This window comes from Indicator indicator, chromosome 38 (assembly GCF_027791375.1).
Source record: "Indicator indicator isolate 239-I01 chromosome 38, UM_Iind_1.1, whole genome shotgun sequence".
In the NCBI taxonomy this organism is placed as follows: domain Eukaryota; kingdom Metazoa; phylum Chordata; class Aves; order Piciformes; family Indicatoridae; genus Indicator; species Indicator indicator.
Window position 1 is genome coordinate 3,263,551 of NC_072047.1, and position 19,812 is coordinate 3,283,362.

The window sequence follows — 19,812 nt, forward strand, 5'->3', positions numbered from 1 at the left end:
AGGGTCTCTAGGGATCTATAGGGTCTCTAAGGGATCTACAGGGTCTCTAGGGATCTACAGGGTCTCTAAGGGATCTACAGGGTCTCTAGGGATATATAGGGTCTCTAAGGGATCCATAGGGTCTCTAGGGATCTACAGGGTCTCTAAGGGATCTGTAGGGTCTCTAGGGATCTATAGGGTCTCTAAGGGATCTGTAGGGTCTCTAGGGATCTAAAGGGTCTCTAAGGGATCTATAGGGTCTCTAAGGGATCCATAGGGTCTCTAGGGATCTATAGGGTCTCTAAGGGATCTACAGGGTCTCTAAGGGATCTATAGGGTCTCTAAGGGATCTATAGGGTCTCTAGGGATCTATAGGGTCTCTAGGGATCTATAGGGTCTCTAAGGGATCTACAGGGTCTCTAGGGATCTACAGGGTCTCTAAGGGATCTACAGGGTCTCTAGGGATCTATAGGGTCTCTAAGGGATCTGTAGGGTCTCTAGGGATCTACAGGGTCTCTAAGGGATCTACAGGGTCTCTAGGGATCTATAGGGTCTCTAAGGGATCTGTAGGGTCTCTAAGGGATCTATAGGGTCTCTAAGGGATCTATAGGGTCTCTAGGGATCTACAGGGTGTCTAAGGGATCTATAGGGTCTCTAGGGATCTATAGTGGCTCTAAGGGATCTACAGAGGCTGGGGGGGTTCCTGTCGGTTCTATAATACATCTATAGGGATCTGTGGGGCTGGGAGTGATCTACGAGGGCTGGGGGATCTCTAGAGGCTGGGAAGGATGCATAGGGATCTATAGCAGCTGGAGGGGATCCACAGGGATCTATAGGGACTGTGAGAGTCCTGTGGGGGCAGGGGCAGCTGTACAGGGATCTATAGGCATCTATACAGTCTGGGAGGGATCTATAGGGATCCATACAGATCTATTGGCATCTATAGGGGCTGGAGAGGATCTGTAGAGGCAGAGGGGGATCTCTAGGGGTTGGCAGGGATCTATAGGAATCCATAGGGTCTGGAGGGGATCTCTGGGGCTGGAGAGGATCTAAAGGGGCTAGGAGGGATCTGGAGGGATCTCTAGGGATCCCTAGGGATCTGTTGGGATCCCACAGGTGGATATGTACTCGGGAGCCATCTTCATCCAGGAGGCTCTGGGCTGGGACCTCTACGCCTCGGTGGGAGTCCTGCTGGGGGTGACAGCGATTTACACTGTGACTGGTTAGACTGGGAGGGACTGGGAGGGACTGGGAGGGACTGGGAGGGGATTGGGAAGGACTGGGAGGGGATTGGGAGGGACTGGAAGGGACTGGGAGGGAGAGGGAGAGGACTGGGAGGGGACTGGGAGGGACTGGGAGGGACTGGGAGGGATAGAGAGGGGATTGGGAAGGACTGGGAGCAACTGGGAGGGACTGGAAGGGACTGGAAGGGACCGGGAGGGAGAGGGAGAGACTGGGAGGGGACTGGGAGGGGGTTAGGAAGGACTGGGAAGGACTGGGAGGGACTGGGAGGGACTTGGAGGGCATTGGGAAGGACTGGGAAGGACTGGGAGGGGACTGGCCTCATACTGGTCCCATACTGGGAGCACTGGTATCACACTGGGGGTCATACTGGTCCATACTGGTCCATACTGATCCAAACTGGTACATATTCATCTTATACTGGTCTCATACTGGTGCATAGTGGTCTATACTGGTGCAAACTGGTCCATATTGGTCCATTCTGGTCCATACTAGTCCCATACTGGTCCACCTTGGTCCACATTGGTCCAAACTGGTTCATACTGGTCCATACTGGTCAATAATGGTCCCTGCTGGGCTATCCTGCTCTATCCCAGTCCCACTCCAGGTCCTCCCTGTCCATACTGGTTCAAACTGGTCCATATTGGTCCCAACTGGTCCCATACTGGTCCATACTGGTCCATAGTGGTCCACAGTGGTCCATAGTGGTCCTTACTGGTCCAAACTGGTGCATACTGGTGCAGGGGGCCTGGCTGCTCTGATGTTTGCTGACCTGCTCCAGACCTTCATCATCGTCGCTGGGGCCTCAGTGCTGGCTGCATACGGTGGGACTGGGAGGGGACTGGGAGGGACTGGGAGGGGACTGGAGGGGATTGGGAGGGACTGGGAGGAACTGGGAGGGACTGGGAGGGCACTGTGAGGGGAATGGGAGGGACTGTGAGGAACTGGGAGGGACTGGGAGGGACTGGGTGGGGACTGAAGGGGATTGGGAGGGACTGGGAGTGATTCAGGTTCCCCATACTGGTCCCTACTGGTCCATACTGGGAAAAGCCTTGAGGACCTCTGGTCATGCTTTTAGTCCCTCCCTATGCCCCATACTGGTCTATAGCGGTCCATACTGGTCTATAGTGGTCCATACTGGTCTATAGTGGTCCATACTGGTCTATAGCGGTCCATACTGGTCCATACTGGTCTATAGTGGTCCATACTGGTCTATAGTGGTCCATACTGGTCTATAGCGGTCCATACTGGTCCATGCTGGTCTATAGTGGTCCATACTGGTCCATACTGGTCTATAGTGGTCCATACTGGTCTATAGCGGTCCATACTGGTCCATACTGGTCTATAGCGGTCCATACTGGTCCATACTGATCTATAGTGGTCCATACTGGTCTATAGCGGTCCATACTGGTCCATGCTGGTCTATAGTGGTCCATACTGGTCCATACTGGTCTATAGTGGTCCATACTGGTCTATAGCGGTCCATACTGGTCCATACTGGTCTATGGTGGTCCATACTGGTCCATGCTGGTCTATAGTGGTCCATACTGGTCCATACTGGTCTATAGCGGTCCATACTGGTCTGTATTGGTCCATACCGGTCTATAGTGGGCCGTACTGGTTCATAGTGGTCCATACTGGTCTATAGTGGTCCATACTGGTTCATAGTGGTCCATATTGGTCCATGCTGGTCTATAGTGGTCCATACTGGTCCATGATGGTCTATAGTGGTCCATACTGGTCTATAGTAGTCCATAGTGGTCCGTACTGGTCCATACTGGTCTATAGTGGTCCATAGTGCTCCATACTGGTTTGTACTGTTTCATACTGGCTCATACTGGTCCATACTGGTCCATACTGCTGCTGGAGCCAGCATGGGGAACTCTGACGCCCTCACTGGTCCATACTGGGAGCACTGGGAACAGCCTTTAGCCCCCCGGGGAGGCTTTTCCCCCCCTCCCTGCGCCCCCTACTGGTCCGTACTGGTCCGTACTGGTCCGTACTCGTCCTTACTGGTCCGTACTGGTCGGTACTGGTCCTCACTGGTCCGTGCTGGTCCTCACTGCTCCGTACTGGTCAGCACTGGTCCTCACTGGTCCGTACTGGTCGGCACTGGTCCTCACTGGTCCTCGCTGGTCGGCACTGGTCCTCACTGGTCCGTGCTGGTCGGCACTGGTCCTGACTGGTCCGTGCTGGTCAGCACTGGTCCTCACTGGTCCATGCTGGTCGGCACTAGTCCTGACTGGTCCGTGCTGGTTGGCACTGGTCCTCACTGGTCCTCGCTGGTCGGCACTAGTCCTGACTGGTCCGTGCTGGTCGGCACTGGTCCTCACTGGTCCTTGCTGGTTGGCACTGGTCCTGACTGGTCCTTGCTGGTCGGCGCTGGTCCTCACTGGTCCTTGCTGGTTGGCACTGGTCCTCACTGGTCCTTGCTGGTCGGCGCTAGTCCTCACTGGTCCTCGCTGGTCGGCACTGGTCCTGACTGGTCCGTGCTGGTCGGCACTGGTCCTCACTGGTCCTCGCTGGTCGGCACTAGTCCTGACTGGTCCTCGCTGGTCGGCACTGGTCCTCACTGGTCCGTGCTGGTTGGCACTGGTCCTGACTGGTCCGTGCTGGTCGGCGCTGGTCCTCACTGGTCCTCGCTGGTCGGCACTGGTCCTCACTGGTCCTTGCTGGTTGGCACTGGTCCTGACTGGTCCGTGCTGGTCGGCGCTGGTCCTCACTGGTCCTCGCTGGTCGGCACTGGTCCTGACTGGTCCGTGCTGGTCGGCGCTGGTCCTCACTGGTCCGTGCTGGTCAGCACTAGTCCTGACTGGTCCTCGCTGGTCGGCACTGGTCCTGACTGGTCCGTGCTGGTCGGCGCTGGTCCTCACTGGTCCGTGCTGGTCAGCACTAGTCCTGACTGGTCCTCGCTGGTCGGCACTGGTCCTGACTGGTCCGTGCTGGTCGGCGCTGGTCCTCACTGGTCCGTGCTGGTCGGCACTGGTCCTGACTGGTCCGTGCTGGTCGGCGCTGGTCCTCACTGGTCCTCGCTGGTCGGCACTGGTCCTCACTGGTCCTTGCTGGTTGGCACTGGTCCTGACTGGTCCGTGCTGGTCGGCGCTGGTCCTCACTGGTCCTCGCTGGTCGGCACTGGTCCTGACTGGTCCGTGCTGGTCGGCGCTGGTCCTCACTGGTCCTCGCTGGTCGGCACTGGTCCTGACTGGTCCGTGCTGGTCGGCGCTGGTCCTCACTGGTCCTCGCTGGTCGGCACTGGTCCTGACTGGTCCGTGCTGGTCGGCGCTGGTCCTCACTGGTCCGTGCTGGTCAGCACTAGTCCTGACTGGTCCGTGCTGGTCGGCGCTGGTCCTCACTGGTCCTCGCTGGTCGGCACTGGTCCTGACTGGTCCGTGCTGGTCGGCGCTGGTCCTCACTGGTCCTCGCTGGTCGGCACTGGTCCTGACTGGTCCGTGCTGGTCGGCGCTGGTCCTCACTGGTCCTCGCTGGTCGGCACTGGTCCTGACTGGTCCGTGCTGGTCGGCGCTGGTCCTCACTGGTCCGTGCTGGTCAGCACTAGTCCTGACTGGTCCTCGCTGGTCGGCACTGGTCCTGACTGGTCCGTGCTGGTCGGCGCTGGTCCTCACTGGTCCGTGCTGGTCAGCACCAGTCCTGACTGGTCCTCGCTGGTCGGCACTGGTCCTGACTGGTCCGTGCTGGTTGGCACTGGTCCTCACTGGTCCTCGCTGGTCGGCACTAGTCCTGACTGGTCCGTGCTGGTCGGCGCTGGTCCTGACTGGTCCGTGCTGGTCGGCACTGGTCCTCACTGGTCCTCGCTGGTCAGCACTAGTCCTGACTGGTCCGTGCTGGTCGGCGCTGGTCCTCACTGGTCCGTGCTGGTCGGCGCTGGTCCTCACTGGTCCTCGCTGGTCGGCACTAGTCCTGACTGGTCCGTCCTGGTCGGCGCTGGTCCTCACTGGTCCTCGCTGGTCGGCACTGGTCCTGACTGGTCCTCGCTGGTCGGCACTGGTCCTGACTGGTCCGTGCTGGTCGGCGCTGGTCCTGACTGGTCCGTGCTGGTCAGCACTAGTCCTGACTGGTCCTCGCTGGTCGGCACTAGTCCTGACTGGTCCGTGCTGGTCGGCGCTGGTCCTCACTGGTCCGTGCTGGTCGGCGCTGGTCCTCACTGGTCCTCGCTGGTCGGCACTAGTCCTGACTGGTCCGTGCTGGTCGGCGCTGGTCCTCACTGGTCCTCGCTGGTCGGCACTGGTCCTGACTGGTCCTCGCTGGTCGGCACTGGTCCTGACTGGTCCGTGCTGGTCGGCGCTGGTCCTCACTGGTCCTCGCTGGTCGGCACTAGTCCTGACTGGTCCGTGCTGGTCGGCGCTGGTCCTGACTGGTCCGTGCTGGTCGGCACTGGTCCTCACTGGTCCTCGCTGGTCGGCACTGGTCCTGACTGGTCCGTGCTGGTCGGCGCTGGTCCTCACTGGTCCGTGCTGGTCAGCACTAGTCCTGACTGGTCCGTGCTGGTCAGCACTAGTCCTGACTGGTCCTCGCTGGTCGGCACTGGTCCTGACTGGTCCGTGCTGGTTCCCCAGCCCTGGGGGCAGTGGGGGGCTATGAGGGGCTGCTGCAGCGCTACCCCCTGGCCGCCCCCCGGAACCTGAGCGGAGCCTGCGGCAGGCCTCGGCCGGACGCCTTCCACCTGCTGAGGGACCCCAGCAGCGGGGACCTGCCCTGGCCGGGGCTGCTGCTGGGGCTGGGAATCATCTCGGCTTGGTACTGGTGCACAGACCAGGTGCGACTGGGGGAACTGGGAGGCACTGGGAGGGGGGTGGGAGGGAGCGGGAGGGAGTGGGAGGGGATTGGGAGAAGGCACTGGGAGGGAATGGGAAGGGAATGGTAGGGACTGGGAGGGGACTGGGAGGGACTGGGAGGGGATTGGGAAGGGACTGGGAGACACTGGGAGGGGATTGGGAGGGGATTGGGAAGGGACTGGGAGGGAATGGGAAGGGAATGGGAAGGACTGGGAGGGGACTGGGAGACACTGGGAGGGACTGGGAAGGGATTGGGAGGGAGTGGGAGAGACTGGGAGAGGATTGGGAGGGGATTGGGAGGGACTGGGAGACACTGGGAGGGACTGGGAGGGGATTGGGAGGGAGTGGGAGAGACTGGGAGAGGACTGGGAGGGGATTGGGAGAGGATTGGGAGGGACTGGGAGAGACCAGAAGGGGATTGTGAGAGACTGGGAGGGGATTGGGACAGGATTGGGAGGGACTGGGAGGGACTGGTAGGGGATTGGGAGGGGATTGAGAGGGATTGGGAGCAACTGGGAGGGACTGGGAGGGGATTGGGAGGGACTGGGAAACACTGGGAGGGACTGAGAGGGGTTTGGAAGGGAGTGGGAGAGACTGGGAGATGATTGGAAGGGGATTGGGAGGGACTGGGACGGGATTGGGAAGGACTTGGGAGGGACTGGGAGCGACTGGGAGAGACTGGGAGGGACTGGGAGGGGATCAGGAGGGGATTGGAAGTGATTGGGAGGTACTGGGAGGGAACTGGAAGGGGATTGGGAGGGTCTGAGAGAGAATGGGAGGGACTGGGAGAGACTGGGAGGGAACTGGGAGGGACTGGTCAAGACCTTCCACCCCAAGCCTTACTGGTCCATACTGGCCCTTATTGGACCATACTGGTCCTTACTGGTCCCTACTGCTCCATCCTGCTCCTTACTGGCCCTTCCTGCTCCCTACTGGTCCATACTGGTCCATACTGGCCTTGTACTGATCCATCCTGATCCTTACTGGTCCCGACTGCCCCATACTGGTCCATACTGATCCATACTGGTCCATACTGTTCCATATTGGTCCATACTGGTCCATACTGGTCCATATTGGTCCATATTGGTCTTGTACTGATCCATCCTGATCCTTACTGGTCCCAACTGCTCCATACTGGTCCATACTGGTGGTCCTGACCTGCTTATCCTGCTCCTTACTGGTCTCTACTGCTCTGTACTGGTCCATACTGGTCTGTACTGGTCCGTACTGGTCTGTACTGGTCTGTATTGGTCCGTGTTGGTCCGTACTGGTCTGTATAGGTCCATACTGGTCCGTACTGGTCTGTATTGGTCCGTACTGGTCCATGTTGGTCCGTACTGGTCCGTACAGGTCCATACTGGTCCGTACGGGTCCATACTGGTCCGTACTGGTCTGTATTGGTCCATACTGGTCCGTACTGGTCCGTACTGGTCTGTATTGGTCCGTACTGGTCCGTACTGGTCCATACTGGTCCATACTGGTCTGTATTGGTCCGTACTGGTATGTACTGGTCCGTGTTGGTCCGTACTGGTCTGTATTGGTCCGTACTGGTCCGTACTGGTCTGTATTGGTCCATACTGGTCCGTACTGGTCTGTATTGGTCCGTACTGGTCCATACTGGTCCGTACTGGTCTGTATTGGTCCGTACTGGTCTGTTTTGGTCCGTACTGGTCCCTACTGGTCCCTACTGGTCCCTACTGGTGCAGGTGATCGTTCAGCGCTGCCTGGCCGGCCGTTCCCTGCTCCACGTCCGGGCAGGTTGCGTCGTCTGTGGCTACCTGAAGGTCCTCCCAATGTTCCTGATGGTGCTGCCTGGCATGGCTGCCAGGGTCCTCTTCCCGGGTGGGCACCCCCAGGGCACCTCCAATGTCTCCCCAGGGCACCCCCAGGGCATCCTCAGGGCACCTCCAATGTCCCCCCAGGGCACCTCCTGGGTTCCTCCCGGGCACCCCCAGGGCACCTTGACCCAGAAGGTCCAGAACTAGGGCCAGCAGGTCCAGAATTCGGTCAATAACCACAATAATCAGCTCCAGAAGCTTCAGAACTAGGTCCAGAAGGTCATCTTCACCATGGAGGCTCCATAACTAGGTCCAGAAGGTCCAGAAGTAGGTCCAGAAGGTCCAGAACTGGGTCAAGAACCTCCATAATCAGGTCCAGAAGGTCCAGAAGTAGGTCAAGAACCACCTTAAGTTCACCTCTTGGTCACCTTGACCAAAAAGGGCTCCAGAACTAGGTCCAGAAGGTCCAGAAGTAGGTCCAGAAGCTCCATAAATAAGTTCAGAAGGTCCATAAGTAGATCAAGAACTTCCAAAACTAGGTCCAGAAGGTCCAGAACTAAGTCCAGAAGGTCCGAAATGAGGTCCAGAAGGTCCAGAGCTAGGCCCAGAAGCACCTCAAGGTCCCCCTGATGCCTCCCCAAGGTCCCCTCCAGGTCCTCCTCCAAGGTCTCCTGACCAAGGAGGTCCCAGAATGAGACACCCTCCCCCACACCACCTCCAGTCACTTTGAGCACTGGGAGGGACTGGGAGGGGATTGGGAGGGAGTGGGAGACAATGGGAGAGCACTGGGAGCTGCTGGGACTCACTGGGAGGGCATTGAAATAGGACTGGGAGTCACTGGGGGCCACTGGGAAGCACTGGGAGGGGACTGGGGGTCACTGGGAGCTACTGGGATTAACTGGGACTCATTGGAGGCCACTGGGACTTACTGGGAGAGCACTGGGAATCACTGGGACAGGACTGGGATTAACTTGGGGCTATTGGGAGCCACTGGGAGAGCAATGGGAGAGCACTGGGAGCCACAGGGAGAGCACTGGGAGCTACTGGGAGCCACTGGGAAAGCAATGGGAGAGCACTGGGAGAGCACTGGGAGAGCAATGGGAGAGCACTGGAAGCTACTGGGAGCCACAGGGAGAGCACTGGGAGCTACTGGGAGCCACTGGGAAAGCAATGGGAGAGCACTGGGAGAGCACTGGGAGAGCAATGGGAGAGCACTGGAAGCTACTGGGAGCCACTAGGAGAGCACTGGGAGCTACTGGGAGCCACTGGGAAAGCAGTGGGATTAACTGGGAGCTACTGGGACTCACTGGGAGGGCACTGGGAACTACTGGGAGAGCACTGGGAGAGGACTGGGAGCTACTGGGAAAACAATGGGATTAACTGGGAGCTACTGGGAGCCACTGGGACTCACTGGGAGGGCACTGGGGAGGACAGTGGAATGGGACTGGGAGCTACTGGGAGCCACTGGGAGCCACTGGAACTAACTGTGATTAACTGGGAGCCACTGGGAGCCGCTGGGAGCTGTCTGCCCTCCCACCCCTGGCCTGCAGGGGGCTCCTTGCTGGCTGCTGTGGTGCTGCCGCCAGAGGGCGCTGCCGGCCCCGAGCCATTTCCTTCTCTTCGGCGCCCCCTAGCGGCCGCCGCGGGGAGGGCAGGAGGCGCTGCCGGCCCCTGAGCCTTTCCCTTTCTCTCTGGCGCCCCCCAGAGGTGGTTGGGTGCGCGGACGCCCAGCGCTGCCGCCGAGCCTGCGGCGCCCCTGCAGGCTGCTCCAACGTCGCCTACCCGCGGCTGGTGGTCACACTGCTGCCCCCTGGTGGGTGATCGGCAGCGGAGGAACTGCTGCCAGCCCCTCCTAGGGGGGAATTAGAGGAGTGTCAGGGGGCGTGAGGGAGTTATTAATGAGTTATTAATTCAGCCAGAAGGGAAAGGAGGGAGTTAGGAGGGAAATTAGGGCGTTATTAGGAACATTAGGGATCTAAATAGGGCGATAATTAGGGAAATTAAGGAGTTATTAGGGAGCTGTCAGAGGAAAATCGGGAGTAATTAGGGAGTTATTAGGGAATTATTAGGGAATTATTAGGGAGTTATTAGTGAAATTAGGGAGTTATTAGGGAAATTAGGGAGTTAGGGAAATTAGGGAGTTATTAGGGCATTATTAGGGAAATTAGGGAGTTATTAGGGAAATTAGGGAGTTATTAGGGAGCTGTTAGGGAAATCATAGAGTTACTAGGGAAATTAGGGAATTATTAGGGCGTTATTAGGGAAATTAGGGAATTATTAGGGAGTTATTATTCAGTTATAAGGGAAATGAGGGAGTTATTGGGGAGCTGTTAGGGAGTTGTCAGAGGAAATTAGAGATTTAAATATGGGATAATTATGGAAATTAGGGAGTTATTAGTGAGCTGTCAGGGGAAATTAGGAATTTATTAGGGGATAATTAGGGAAATTAGAGAGTTATAGGGAGCTACTGGGGGAAATTAAGGAGTACTAAGAGCACTACTAAGGGAAATTAGTGGATAATTAGGAAATTATTAGGGAAATTAAGGAGTTATTAGGGAGCTAATAGGGAAATTAGGGAGATATTTGGGAAATTAGGGTGTTATTAGGTGATAATTAGGTAAATTAGGGAGTTATTAGGGGATTATTAACGGGTTATTAAGGGCAATTAAGGAATTATTAGGAGTGATGGATAGTTTGGGGGCTTTTAAGAGGTAATTAGAAGCTAATAATGGTGGGTTTTTATTATGACTATTAGAGGGGATTAGAAATTATTACCGACAATTAATGATTATTAGATGACAATTAATTACCATTAGCTCATTCTTAACACCTGTATTAGTGCCTAATAACGCCTATTAGATGCAGATTAATTTCAATTATGGTGTAATTAATATTAACGCCGATTAACGCACCTATTAATTGCCATTAGTTCCTAATTAACGTCTATTAAGGCCTATTCAATCTCCCAATAGCTCCTCATTAAGGCCTATTAACGCCTATTAGAAACCTATTAATTGCCATTATCTCCTAATTAACACCTATTAACGCCTATGAGATACTTATCAATTGCCAGTAGTTCCTAATTAATAGATATTGTCGCCTATTAGACCCCTATTTATTGCCATTTGCTCCTAATTAATGCCCATTAACACCTATTAGAGCCCTATTAAATGCTATTAGCTCCTAATTATCCACTATTAATGCCTATTAGACCCCTATTAATTGCCAGTATCTCCTAATTAACACCTATTAACGCCTATCAGACCCCTATTAATTGCAATTATGTCCTAATTAATGCTTATTAACGCCTATTAGACCCCTATTTATTGCCATTAGCTCCTAGTTATCGGCTATTAACGCCTATTAACGCCTGTTGAATTGCCCACTAGCCCCTTATTAACGCCTATTAACGGCTATTAACCGCCTCTGACTGGCTATGTGTCCCCCCAGGCCTGCGGGGCCTGATGCTGGCGGTGGTCCTGGCGGCCCTGATGTCCTCTTTGGCCTCCATCTTCGCCAGCGCTGGAGCCCTCTTCACCCTGGATGTCTACCAGAAGCTCAGGCCCAGGGCAGGCCCCAAGCAGCTGCTGCTGGCCGGCAGGTGGGGGAGGGGCATGGGGAGGGGGGGGGGAGAGTGGGTCATGGAAAGGACAGCCCAGGAGGACCCAAGGGACCAAGGGGTGGCAGCTGTGGAGCTCCTCACAGGGGACCCAGAGCTTCAAGAACCTTCTGGTGCCACCTTGGAGCCACATCTCAGAGGCTTCCTGGAGCTCATGGAGGAACCTGGGCCCAGGAGCCTTCTGGTCTCATCTTGATGCCACATCTCAGAGGGTTCCTGGGGGCCACAGTGGAACCCATGTTAAGCTGAGCTCCTTGGGTTGGACCTCCTTGGGTTGAAACTCCCTGGGTTGGACCTCCTTGGGTTGGACCTCCTTGGGTTGCACCTCCCTGGGTTGAACCTCCCTGGGTTGGACCTCCTTGGGTTGGGCCTCCTTGGGTTGGAACTCCTTGGGTTGCACCTCCCTGGGTTGGACCTCCTTGGGTTGGACCTCCTTGGTTTGCACCTCCCTGGGTTGAACCTCCCTGAGTTGGACCTCCTTGGGTTGGACCTCCTTGGGTTGGAACTCCTTGGGTTGCACCTCCCTGGGTTGGACCTCCTTGGGTTGGACCTCCTTGGGTTGGAACTCCTTGGGTTGCACCTCCCTGGGTTGGACCTCCTTGGGTTGGAACTCCTTGGGTTGGACCTCCTTGGGTTGGACCTCCTTGGGTTGGAACTCCTTGGGTTGGACCTCCTTGGGTTGAAACTCCCTGGGTTGAGTCTCCTTGGGTTGGACCTCCCTGGGTTGGACCTCCTTGGGTTGGAACTCCCTGGGTTGGACCTCCTTGGGTTGGACCTTCTTGGGTTGGACCTCCTTGGGTTGGACCTCCTTGGGTTGAAACTCCCTGGGTTGGACCTCCTTGGGTTGGACCTTCTTGGTTTGCACCTCCTTGGGTTGGAACTCCCTGGGTTGGACCTCCTTGGGTTGTACCTCCTTGGGTTGGAACTCCCTGGGTTGGACCTCCTTGGGTTGGACCTTCTTGGGTTGCACCTCCTTGGGTTGAAACTCCCTGGGTTGCACCTCCTTCGGTTGGAACTCCCTGGGTTGGACCTCCTTGGGTTGGAACTCCCTGGGTTGGACCTCCTTGGGTTGGACCTTCTTGGGTTGGACCTCCTTGGGTTGAAACTCCCTGGGTTGAGTCTCCTTGGGTTGGAACTCCCTGGGTTGGACCTTCTTGGGTTTGATCTCCTTGGGGCTGTACCTCCTTGGCTTGGATCTCCTTGGGGCTGGTACTCCTTGGCTTGGACCTCCTTGGTGGAGCTGTGGGTGGTGTCCTGCAGGCTGTGGGTGGTGGCCATGGTGGGGCTGAGCCTGGCCTGGCTGCCAGTGGTGGAAGCAGCTCGTGGAGGACTTCTCTTCGACTACATCCAGGCTGTTGCCAGCTACTTGGCTCCCCCGGTGGCTGCTGTCTTCTTCTTGGCTGTCTTCGTGCCCAGGGTCAATGAACCTGTGAGTGACCTTCTGGGGACAAGCTCCCACCCCCCACCTCCAGGGACAACCCCTTGGACCTCCTCCTGGTGGCCCCAGAGCTCCAGGAAGCTCCTTGGAGCCACATCTCAGGGGGATTCCTGGTGGCCACTATGGAGCCAGCGCTCCAGGAACCTTCTGGTCCTACCCTGGAGCCACATCTCAGGGGGGTTTCTGGTGGCCACTAAGAAGCCAGAGGTCCAGAAACCTTCTGGAGCCACATCTCAGAGGCTTCCTGGTGGCCACAGAGGAACCTGCTGGCCAGGGCTGACCTTGGGTAGCCTCAGGGGACCCAAAAGACCTCCTGGGGCCACTCCTGGACCTCCTGCTGACCACCAGGAACCTCCCAGAACCTCTGGGGTCCCACCTTGGAGCCACATCTCAGAGGCTTCCCTCCTCCATCCTTGCAGGGAGCCTTCTGGGGCTTGCTGGGTGGCCTGGGGCTGGGCCTCCTGCGCCTGGTGCCGGAGGTGACCTTGGGGACAGGAAGCTGTGGAGCTCCAGGAGGTTGTCCCCAGGTCCTCTGTGGCCTCCACTACCTGCACTTCGCTGTCCTCCTCTTCCTGGCCTCTGGAGCCATCACCCTGGGGGTCTCCTTCTGCTTCCCACCCATCCCCCAGTGCCATGTGAGTCAGGGGTGGGGTGGGGACAACCTCCTGGACCTCCTCAGGGTGGGCAGGGAGGGCTTCAAAGAGGTCCTGGAAGGCCAGGGACTTCCTTGGAGCCACATCTCAGAGGCTTCCTGGTAGCCGTGATGGAAGCAGAGCTCCAGGAACCTTCTGGAGCCACATCTCAGAGGCTTCCTGGTGGCCAATGGTGGAACCAGAGCTCCAAGAACCTCCTTGAAGCCACATCTCAGTGGGTTTTGGGGTGGTCATTGAGGTCTTCAAGGAGCTCCTGGTGGTCATGGGGGACCTTGGAGCCACATCTCAAGAGGGTTTAGAGTGGTCAGAGTGGAGCCAGAGCTCCAGGAACCTTCTGGAGCCATATCTCCAGGGGGTTGGTGGTGGCCACAGAGGAACCTGGTGGCCATGGGCAGGCCTCTGGTGGCCCAGGGGTGGTCTCTGGTGGCCCAGGAGAGGTCACCTCCACCTCTGGTTGTCCTCAGCTCCACCGCTTGGTCTTCAGCCTACGCAACAGCCAAGAGCCTCGGATAGACCTGGGCCAGGAGAGCTCCAAGGAGGCACCTGGGGAGGTCCAGCTCCAGGGTAAGGACCAGGACCAGGAGATGCCACCCTGGGACCTCCCCATGGCCACCAGGAGCTCCAGGAACCTTCTGGAGCCACATCTCAGGGAGGTGTGGGAGGGGTCAGAGTGGAACCAGAGCTTCAGGAACCTCCTTGGGGCCACATCTCAGGGGGGTCCAGGGTGGTCAGAGTGGAGCCAGAGCTCCAGGAACCTCCTTGGAGCCACATCTCAGAGGCTTCCTGGAGCTCATGGAGGAACCTGGTGGCCAGGAACCTTCTGGGGCTCCCTTAGAGGCACATCTCAGAGGGGGTTTGGGGGAGCCATGATGGACCCCGAGCTCCAGGAACCTTCTGGTCCCACCTTGAGACCACATCTCAGGGGGGTTGGAGTTGCTCAGGAGAAACCTGATGGCCAGAGGGGACCCAAGGAACCAGGAGCTGCCACCCTGGGACCTCCTCATGGGGACCCAGAGCTCCAGGAACCTTCTGGAGATTCCCATGGAGGAATCTGGTGGCCAGGGGGGACCCAAAGGACCTTCTGGGGCCACTCTTGGACCTCCTGAGGGCCCCCCAGGAGCTCCAGGAACCTTCTGGGGACACATCTTGGGGGGGGGACTGGGGTGGCCATGAAGGAACCTGGTGGCCAGGGCTGGACCTGGGTGGCCAGAGGGGACCCAAAAGGACCTTCTGGGGCCACCCTAGGACCTCCTGAGGGCCCCCCAGGAGCCCTCAGGTCCCACCCTGGAGCCACATCTCAGAGGCTTCCTGGCACCTATGGCCCTGACGCCCTCCCCCTCCCTCCCTGCCTCACAGACATGGAGGCGGAGCCTGGCGGCCCGAGGCCGAATCCGATTGGTGGAGGGGCGGAGCCTCCAGGAGGAGAGGGTGTGGCTTCGGCGCGGGCCCCGCCCCCGCCCCCGCCCCCGGCGGATCGTGGCTGGAACCGAGTGGTGAACCTGAACGCCCTGCTCCTGATGGCTGTGGCTGCCTTCCTCTGGGGGTATTTCGCCTGAGGGACCCCCGGGATTGGGCTGAAATCCTCCAGGAATGGGCAAAGGAGACCCGGGGGGAGCCGACCCCCCCCGAAAGGGATGAAAAATAAAGAGAGAGGAGAAGGAAAAGGGCTTCAAAAATCAGCCTGGAATCGCTGCAGGATGAGGCTGGAAGCAGCCTGCCAGGACCCAAAGTGGCCTCAAGATGAGCCTGGAAGGACCCAAAATGGCCCAAAATGAGCCCAGAACAGCCCAAAGGAGACCCAAAAGATAACAGATTGCCTCCACAGGAGCCTGGAAGGACCCAAAATGCCCCAAAATGGCCTAAAATGAGCCTAAAATGCCTCAAAATGAGCCCAAAATACCCTATGGGAGCCCAAATTGCCCCAAAATGTCCTCAAAAGGAGCCCAGAACACTCCAAAACAGCCCCAAAAGACCCAAAATCAGCCTGAGAGGACCCAAAAGGAGCCCAGAACAGCCCAAGGGAGCCCAAATTGCACCAAAATGGCTCAAAATGAGCCTAAAATGCCTCAAAATGAGCCCAGAACATCCCAAAGGAGCTCCGAAAGATCCCAGATTGCCTGCACAGGAGCCTGGAAGGACCCAAAATGCCCCAAAATGAGCCCAGAACATCCCAAAGGAATCCTAGAATCAGGCAGGGTTGGAAGGGACCCCAAGGCTCAGCCAGTCCCAACCCCCCAGCCATGGGCAGGGACACCTCACACCACATCAGGCTGGCCAGAGCCTCATCCAGCCTGGCTGCAAACACCTCCAGGGATGAGGCCTCAACCACCTCCCTGGACAACCCATTCCAGGCTCTCACCACTCTCATGGGGAAGAACTTCTTCCTCACATCCAGTCTGAATCTCCCCACTTCCAGCTTTATTCCATTCCCCCCAGTCCTGTCACTCCCTGATATCCTAAATGTCCCTCCCCAGCTTTCTTGGAGCCCCCTTCAGATCCTGGAAGGGTACAGGAAGGTCACCTCGGAGCCTTCTCTTCTCCAGACTGAACAGCCCCAACTCTCTCAGTCTGTCCTCAGAGCAGAGCAGCTCCAGCCCTCTGCTCATCCTCCTGGCCCTTCTCTGGACACCTTCCAGCATGTCCATAGCCCTCTTGTAATAGAGGCTCCAGAACTGGATGCAGTGCTCAGGTGTGGTCTCAGCAGAGTGGAGCAGAGGGGGAGAATCACCTCCGTGGCCCTGCTGGCCACACTTCTGATGCAGCCCAGGCTCTGCTTGGCTCTCTGGGCTGCAAGTGCTCACTGCTGGCTCATGTTGAGCTTCTCATCCCCCAGCACCCCCAAGTCCCTCTCCTCAGGGCTGCTCTCCAGCCAGTCCCTGCCCAGCCTGCATTTGTGCTTGGGATTGCCTCGACCCAGATGCAGGACCCTGCACTTGGTCTTGTTGAACCTCATGAGGCTGGCTTGTGCCCACCTCTCCAGCCTGTCCAGGTCCCTCTGGATGGATCCCTTCCCTCCAGCCTGTCAGCAGCACCACACAGCTTGGTGTCATCAGCAAACTTGCTGAGGGTGCACTCAATGCCTCTGTCCATGGCACCGACAAAGATGTTGAACAAGCCTGGTCCCAGGACTGAGCCCTGAGGGACTCCACTTGTCCCTGGCCTCCACTGGGACATGGAGCCATTGACAGCCACTCTTTGGGGGTGGCTATGAAGCCAGTTCTTTATCCATCTCATGGTCCACCTATCAAACCCATGTGTCACCAGGTTGGAGAGCAGGAGGTGGTGTGTGACAGTGTGGAAGGCTTTGCTCAGGTCCAGGTCAATGACATCAGTTGCTCTCCCCTCATCTATTAATGTTGTCACCTGTTCATAGAAGGCCACCAGGTTTGTCAGGCAGGATTTGCCCTTGGTGAAGCCATGCTGACTGTACCCAATCACCTCTTCACTATTCTTCTGTCTCAGTAGTGCCTCCAGGAGAATCTGCTCCATGATCTTACCAGGCACAGAAGTGAGACTGACCGGCCTGTTGTGTCGGTGTGAGCTGAAATTCCCCCCCCCCCCACCAACAATAACCAGGCTAGCCCAGTCTGGAAGCAAATGAAAAGCTGTATTTACAAGCAGAGTCTAAAATCTACAATGAAATGCAATGAATATGTACAAATATACAAAATTCACAACATTCACAAATATATACAATCAACAGAAAAAGCACAACCGATCTCCCTTTGCTTCCCCCCAAGGGGACCCTCCCAAAGGGGCCTCCCTCTCCCAGGAGCTTCCCCCCAGACCCCCCTGGACACAGAAGCAGAGTTAGTTAAGCAGAAAGTTGTTAACTTAGCTGCCAAGGTCAGTGTGTTATCTTCAGCCAGAAGAGAAGAAGAAACAGCAGCCAGACAGCCCAGCAACTGCCCCCACTGCAGAACGCAGAATGTGCAGAGTGCCTACTTTGTTTTGGGTAATAGTTCTTAAACATTTCTATCTGTCCAATGGAAGTGTTTAGAACAATCGTTATTTTGCTTTCTTACAGCCAATAGTGACCTATTTACATTCTTTCACTTTCTCTGTTCTGAACTTTGCAAGGAAAAATTAAAAAGACAGTTTCAAACCATCAGAGTCCACCCCTTCTAAACAATTCCATTGGCTGCTACTACCATTTATCTAATCTAAAATAATATCTACAACAATAGGTGAATAAAGACCATAGTCCATTCTGGCTATCTCAGATGTAGATGATTCAAAAGAGTCAAATCACAGGAAAAACAGCAAACAGCTTGTTTCCTTGCAGATGGAGCGAAGAAAGGAACAGGGACTCTCAGGTGACTCAGGGCTCTCAGGGTTCGTGCACCGTAGATCTCATGGACTCTCCTCTTGGGCGCGATGCTGTGTCTGCGCAACACTCTGAATTTAACCTCTCTCAGCCAAAGTTAGATTTCTTTGTGGAATACACTGAATTTCACCATTTTCTTGCATCACCCAATAGGTGTGACCAGGACCTTCAGCAGAAACCACCCCAAATGTCACCAGTTACAGCCATGTCTAAGCAGGTGGAAAAACGTTGCTTAACAAGCCGCACAGAGACAAAGAAAAGCATGGGAGCTAACACATCAAGGGAACATCCTAGCACCAAATTTCTTTTGCCAATTAGTGTATTTTGAGGAGAGAGACTAAATGGAGCTTGCAATTCTGGCCTAGCTCTTTCCTGTCACCAGTTACAGCCATGTCTAAGCAGGTGGAAAAAAGCTGCTTTACAAGCCGCACAGAGACAAAGAAAAGCATGGGGGCTAACACATCAAGGGAACATCCTAGCACCAAATTTCTTTTGCCAATTAGTGTATTTTGAGGAGAGAGACTAAATGGAGCTTGCAATTCTGGCCTAGCTCTTTCCTGTCACCAGTTACAGCCATGTCTAAGCAGGTGGAAAAAAGCTGCTTTACAAGCCGCACAGAGACAAAGAAAAGCATGGGGGCTAACACATCAAGGGAACATCCTAGCACCAAATTTCTTTTGCCAATTAGTGTATTTTGAGGAGAGAGACTAAATGGAGCTTGCAATTCTGGCCTAGCTCTTTCCTGTCACCAGTTACAGCCATGTCTAAGCAGGTGGAAAAAAGCTGCTTTACAAGCCGCACAGAGACAAAGAAAAGCATGGGGGCTAACACATCAAGGGAACATCCTAGCACCAAATTTCTTTTGCCAATTAGTGTATTTTGAGGAGAGAGACTAAATGGAGCTTGCAATTCTGGCCTAGCTCTTTCCTGTCACCAGTTACAGCCATGTCTAAGCAGGTGGAAAAAAGCTGCTTTACAAGCCGCACAGAGACAAAGAAAAGCATGGGGGCTAACACATCAAGGGAACATCCTAGCACCAAATTTCTTTTGCCAGTTAGTGTATTTTGAGGAGAGAGACTAAATGGAGCTTGCAATTCTGGCCTAGCTCTTTCCTGTCACCAGTTACAGCCATGTCTAAGCAGGTGGAAAAAAGTTGCTTTTTAAGCCGCACAGAGACAAAGAAAAGCATGGGGGCTAACACATCAAGGGAACATCCTAGCACCAAATTTCTTTTGCCAATTAGTGTATTTTGAGGAGAGAGACTAAATGGAGCTTGCAATTCTGGCCTAGCTCTTTCCTGTCACCAGTTACAGCCATGTCTAAGCAGGTGGAAAAAAGCTGCTTTACAAGCCGCACAGAGACAAAGAAAAGCATGGGAGCTAACACATCAAGGGAACATCCTAGCACCAAATTTCTTTTGCCAGTTAGTGTATTTTGAGGAGAGAGACTAAATGGAGCTTGCAATTCTGGCCTAGCTCTTTCCTGTCACCAGTTACAGCCATGTCTAAGCAGGTGGAAAAAAGCTGCTTTACAAGCCGCACAGAGACAAAGAAAAGCATGGGGGCTAACACATCAAGGGAACATCCTAGCTCCAAATTTCTTTTGACAATTAGTGTATTTTGAGGAGAGAGACTAAATGGAGCTTGCAATTCTGGCCTAGCTCTTTCCTGTCACCAGTTACAGCCATGTCTAAGCAGGTGGAAAAAAGCTGCTTTACAAGCCGCACAGAGACAAAGAAAAGCATGGGGGCTAACACATCAAGGGAACATCCTAGCACCAAATTTCTTTTGCCAGTTAGTGTATTTTGAGGAGAGAGACTAAATGGAGCTTGCAATTCTGGCCTAGCTCTTTCCTGTCACCAGTTACAGCCATGTCTAAGCAGGTGGAAAAAAGCTGCTTTACAAGCCGCACAGAGACAAAGAAAAGCATGGGGGCTAACACATCAAGGGAACATCCTAGCACCAAATTTCTTTTGCCATTAGT

At 55.5% G+C, this 19,812-nt stretch overlaps 1 protein-coding gene across 1 annotated transcript in view; it reads left to right on the forward strand.

Annotated features, from left to right (window-relative positions):
- The window catches only part of LOC128978655 (sodium/glucose cotransporter 2-like), a 54,567-nt gene extending 39,509 nt beyond the window's left edge, over nt 1–15,058 (forward strand). The window contains exons 6-15 of the mRNA XM_054396605.1: nt 1,096–1,201; nt 1,965–2,045; nt 5,796–5,995; nt 7,721–7,856; nt 9,498–9,605; nt 11,243–11,393; nt 12,672–12,840; nt 13,269–13,484; nt 13,967–14,066; nt 14,859–15,058. Of these exons, the coding sequence (XP_054252580.1) occupies nt 1,096–1,201; nt 1,965–2,045; nt 5,796–5,995; nt 7,721–7,856; nt 9,498–9,605; nt 11,243–11,393; nt 12,672–12,840; nt 13,269–13,484; nt 13,967–14,066; nt 14,859–15,058 (1,467 nt within the window). The remainder of the gene's footprint in view (nt 1–1,095; nt 1,202–1,964; nt 2,046–5,795; nt 5,996–7,720; nt 7,857–9,497; nt 9,606–11,242; nt 11,394–12,671; nt 12,841–13,268; nt 13,485–13,966; nt 14,067–14,858) is intronic.
- The last annotated feature ends 4,754 nt before the right edge of the window (nt 15,059–19,812 follow it).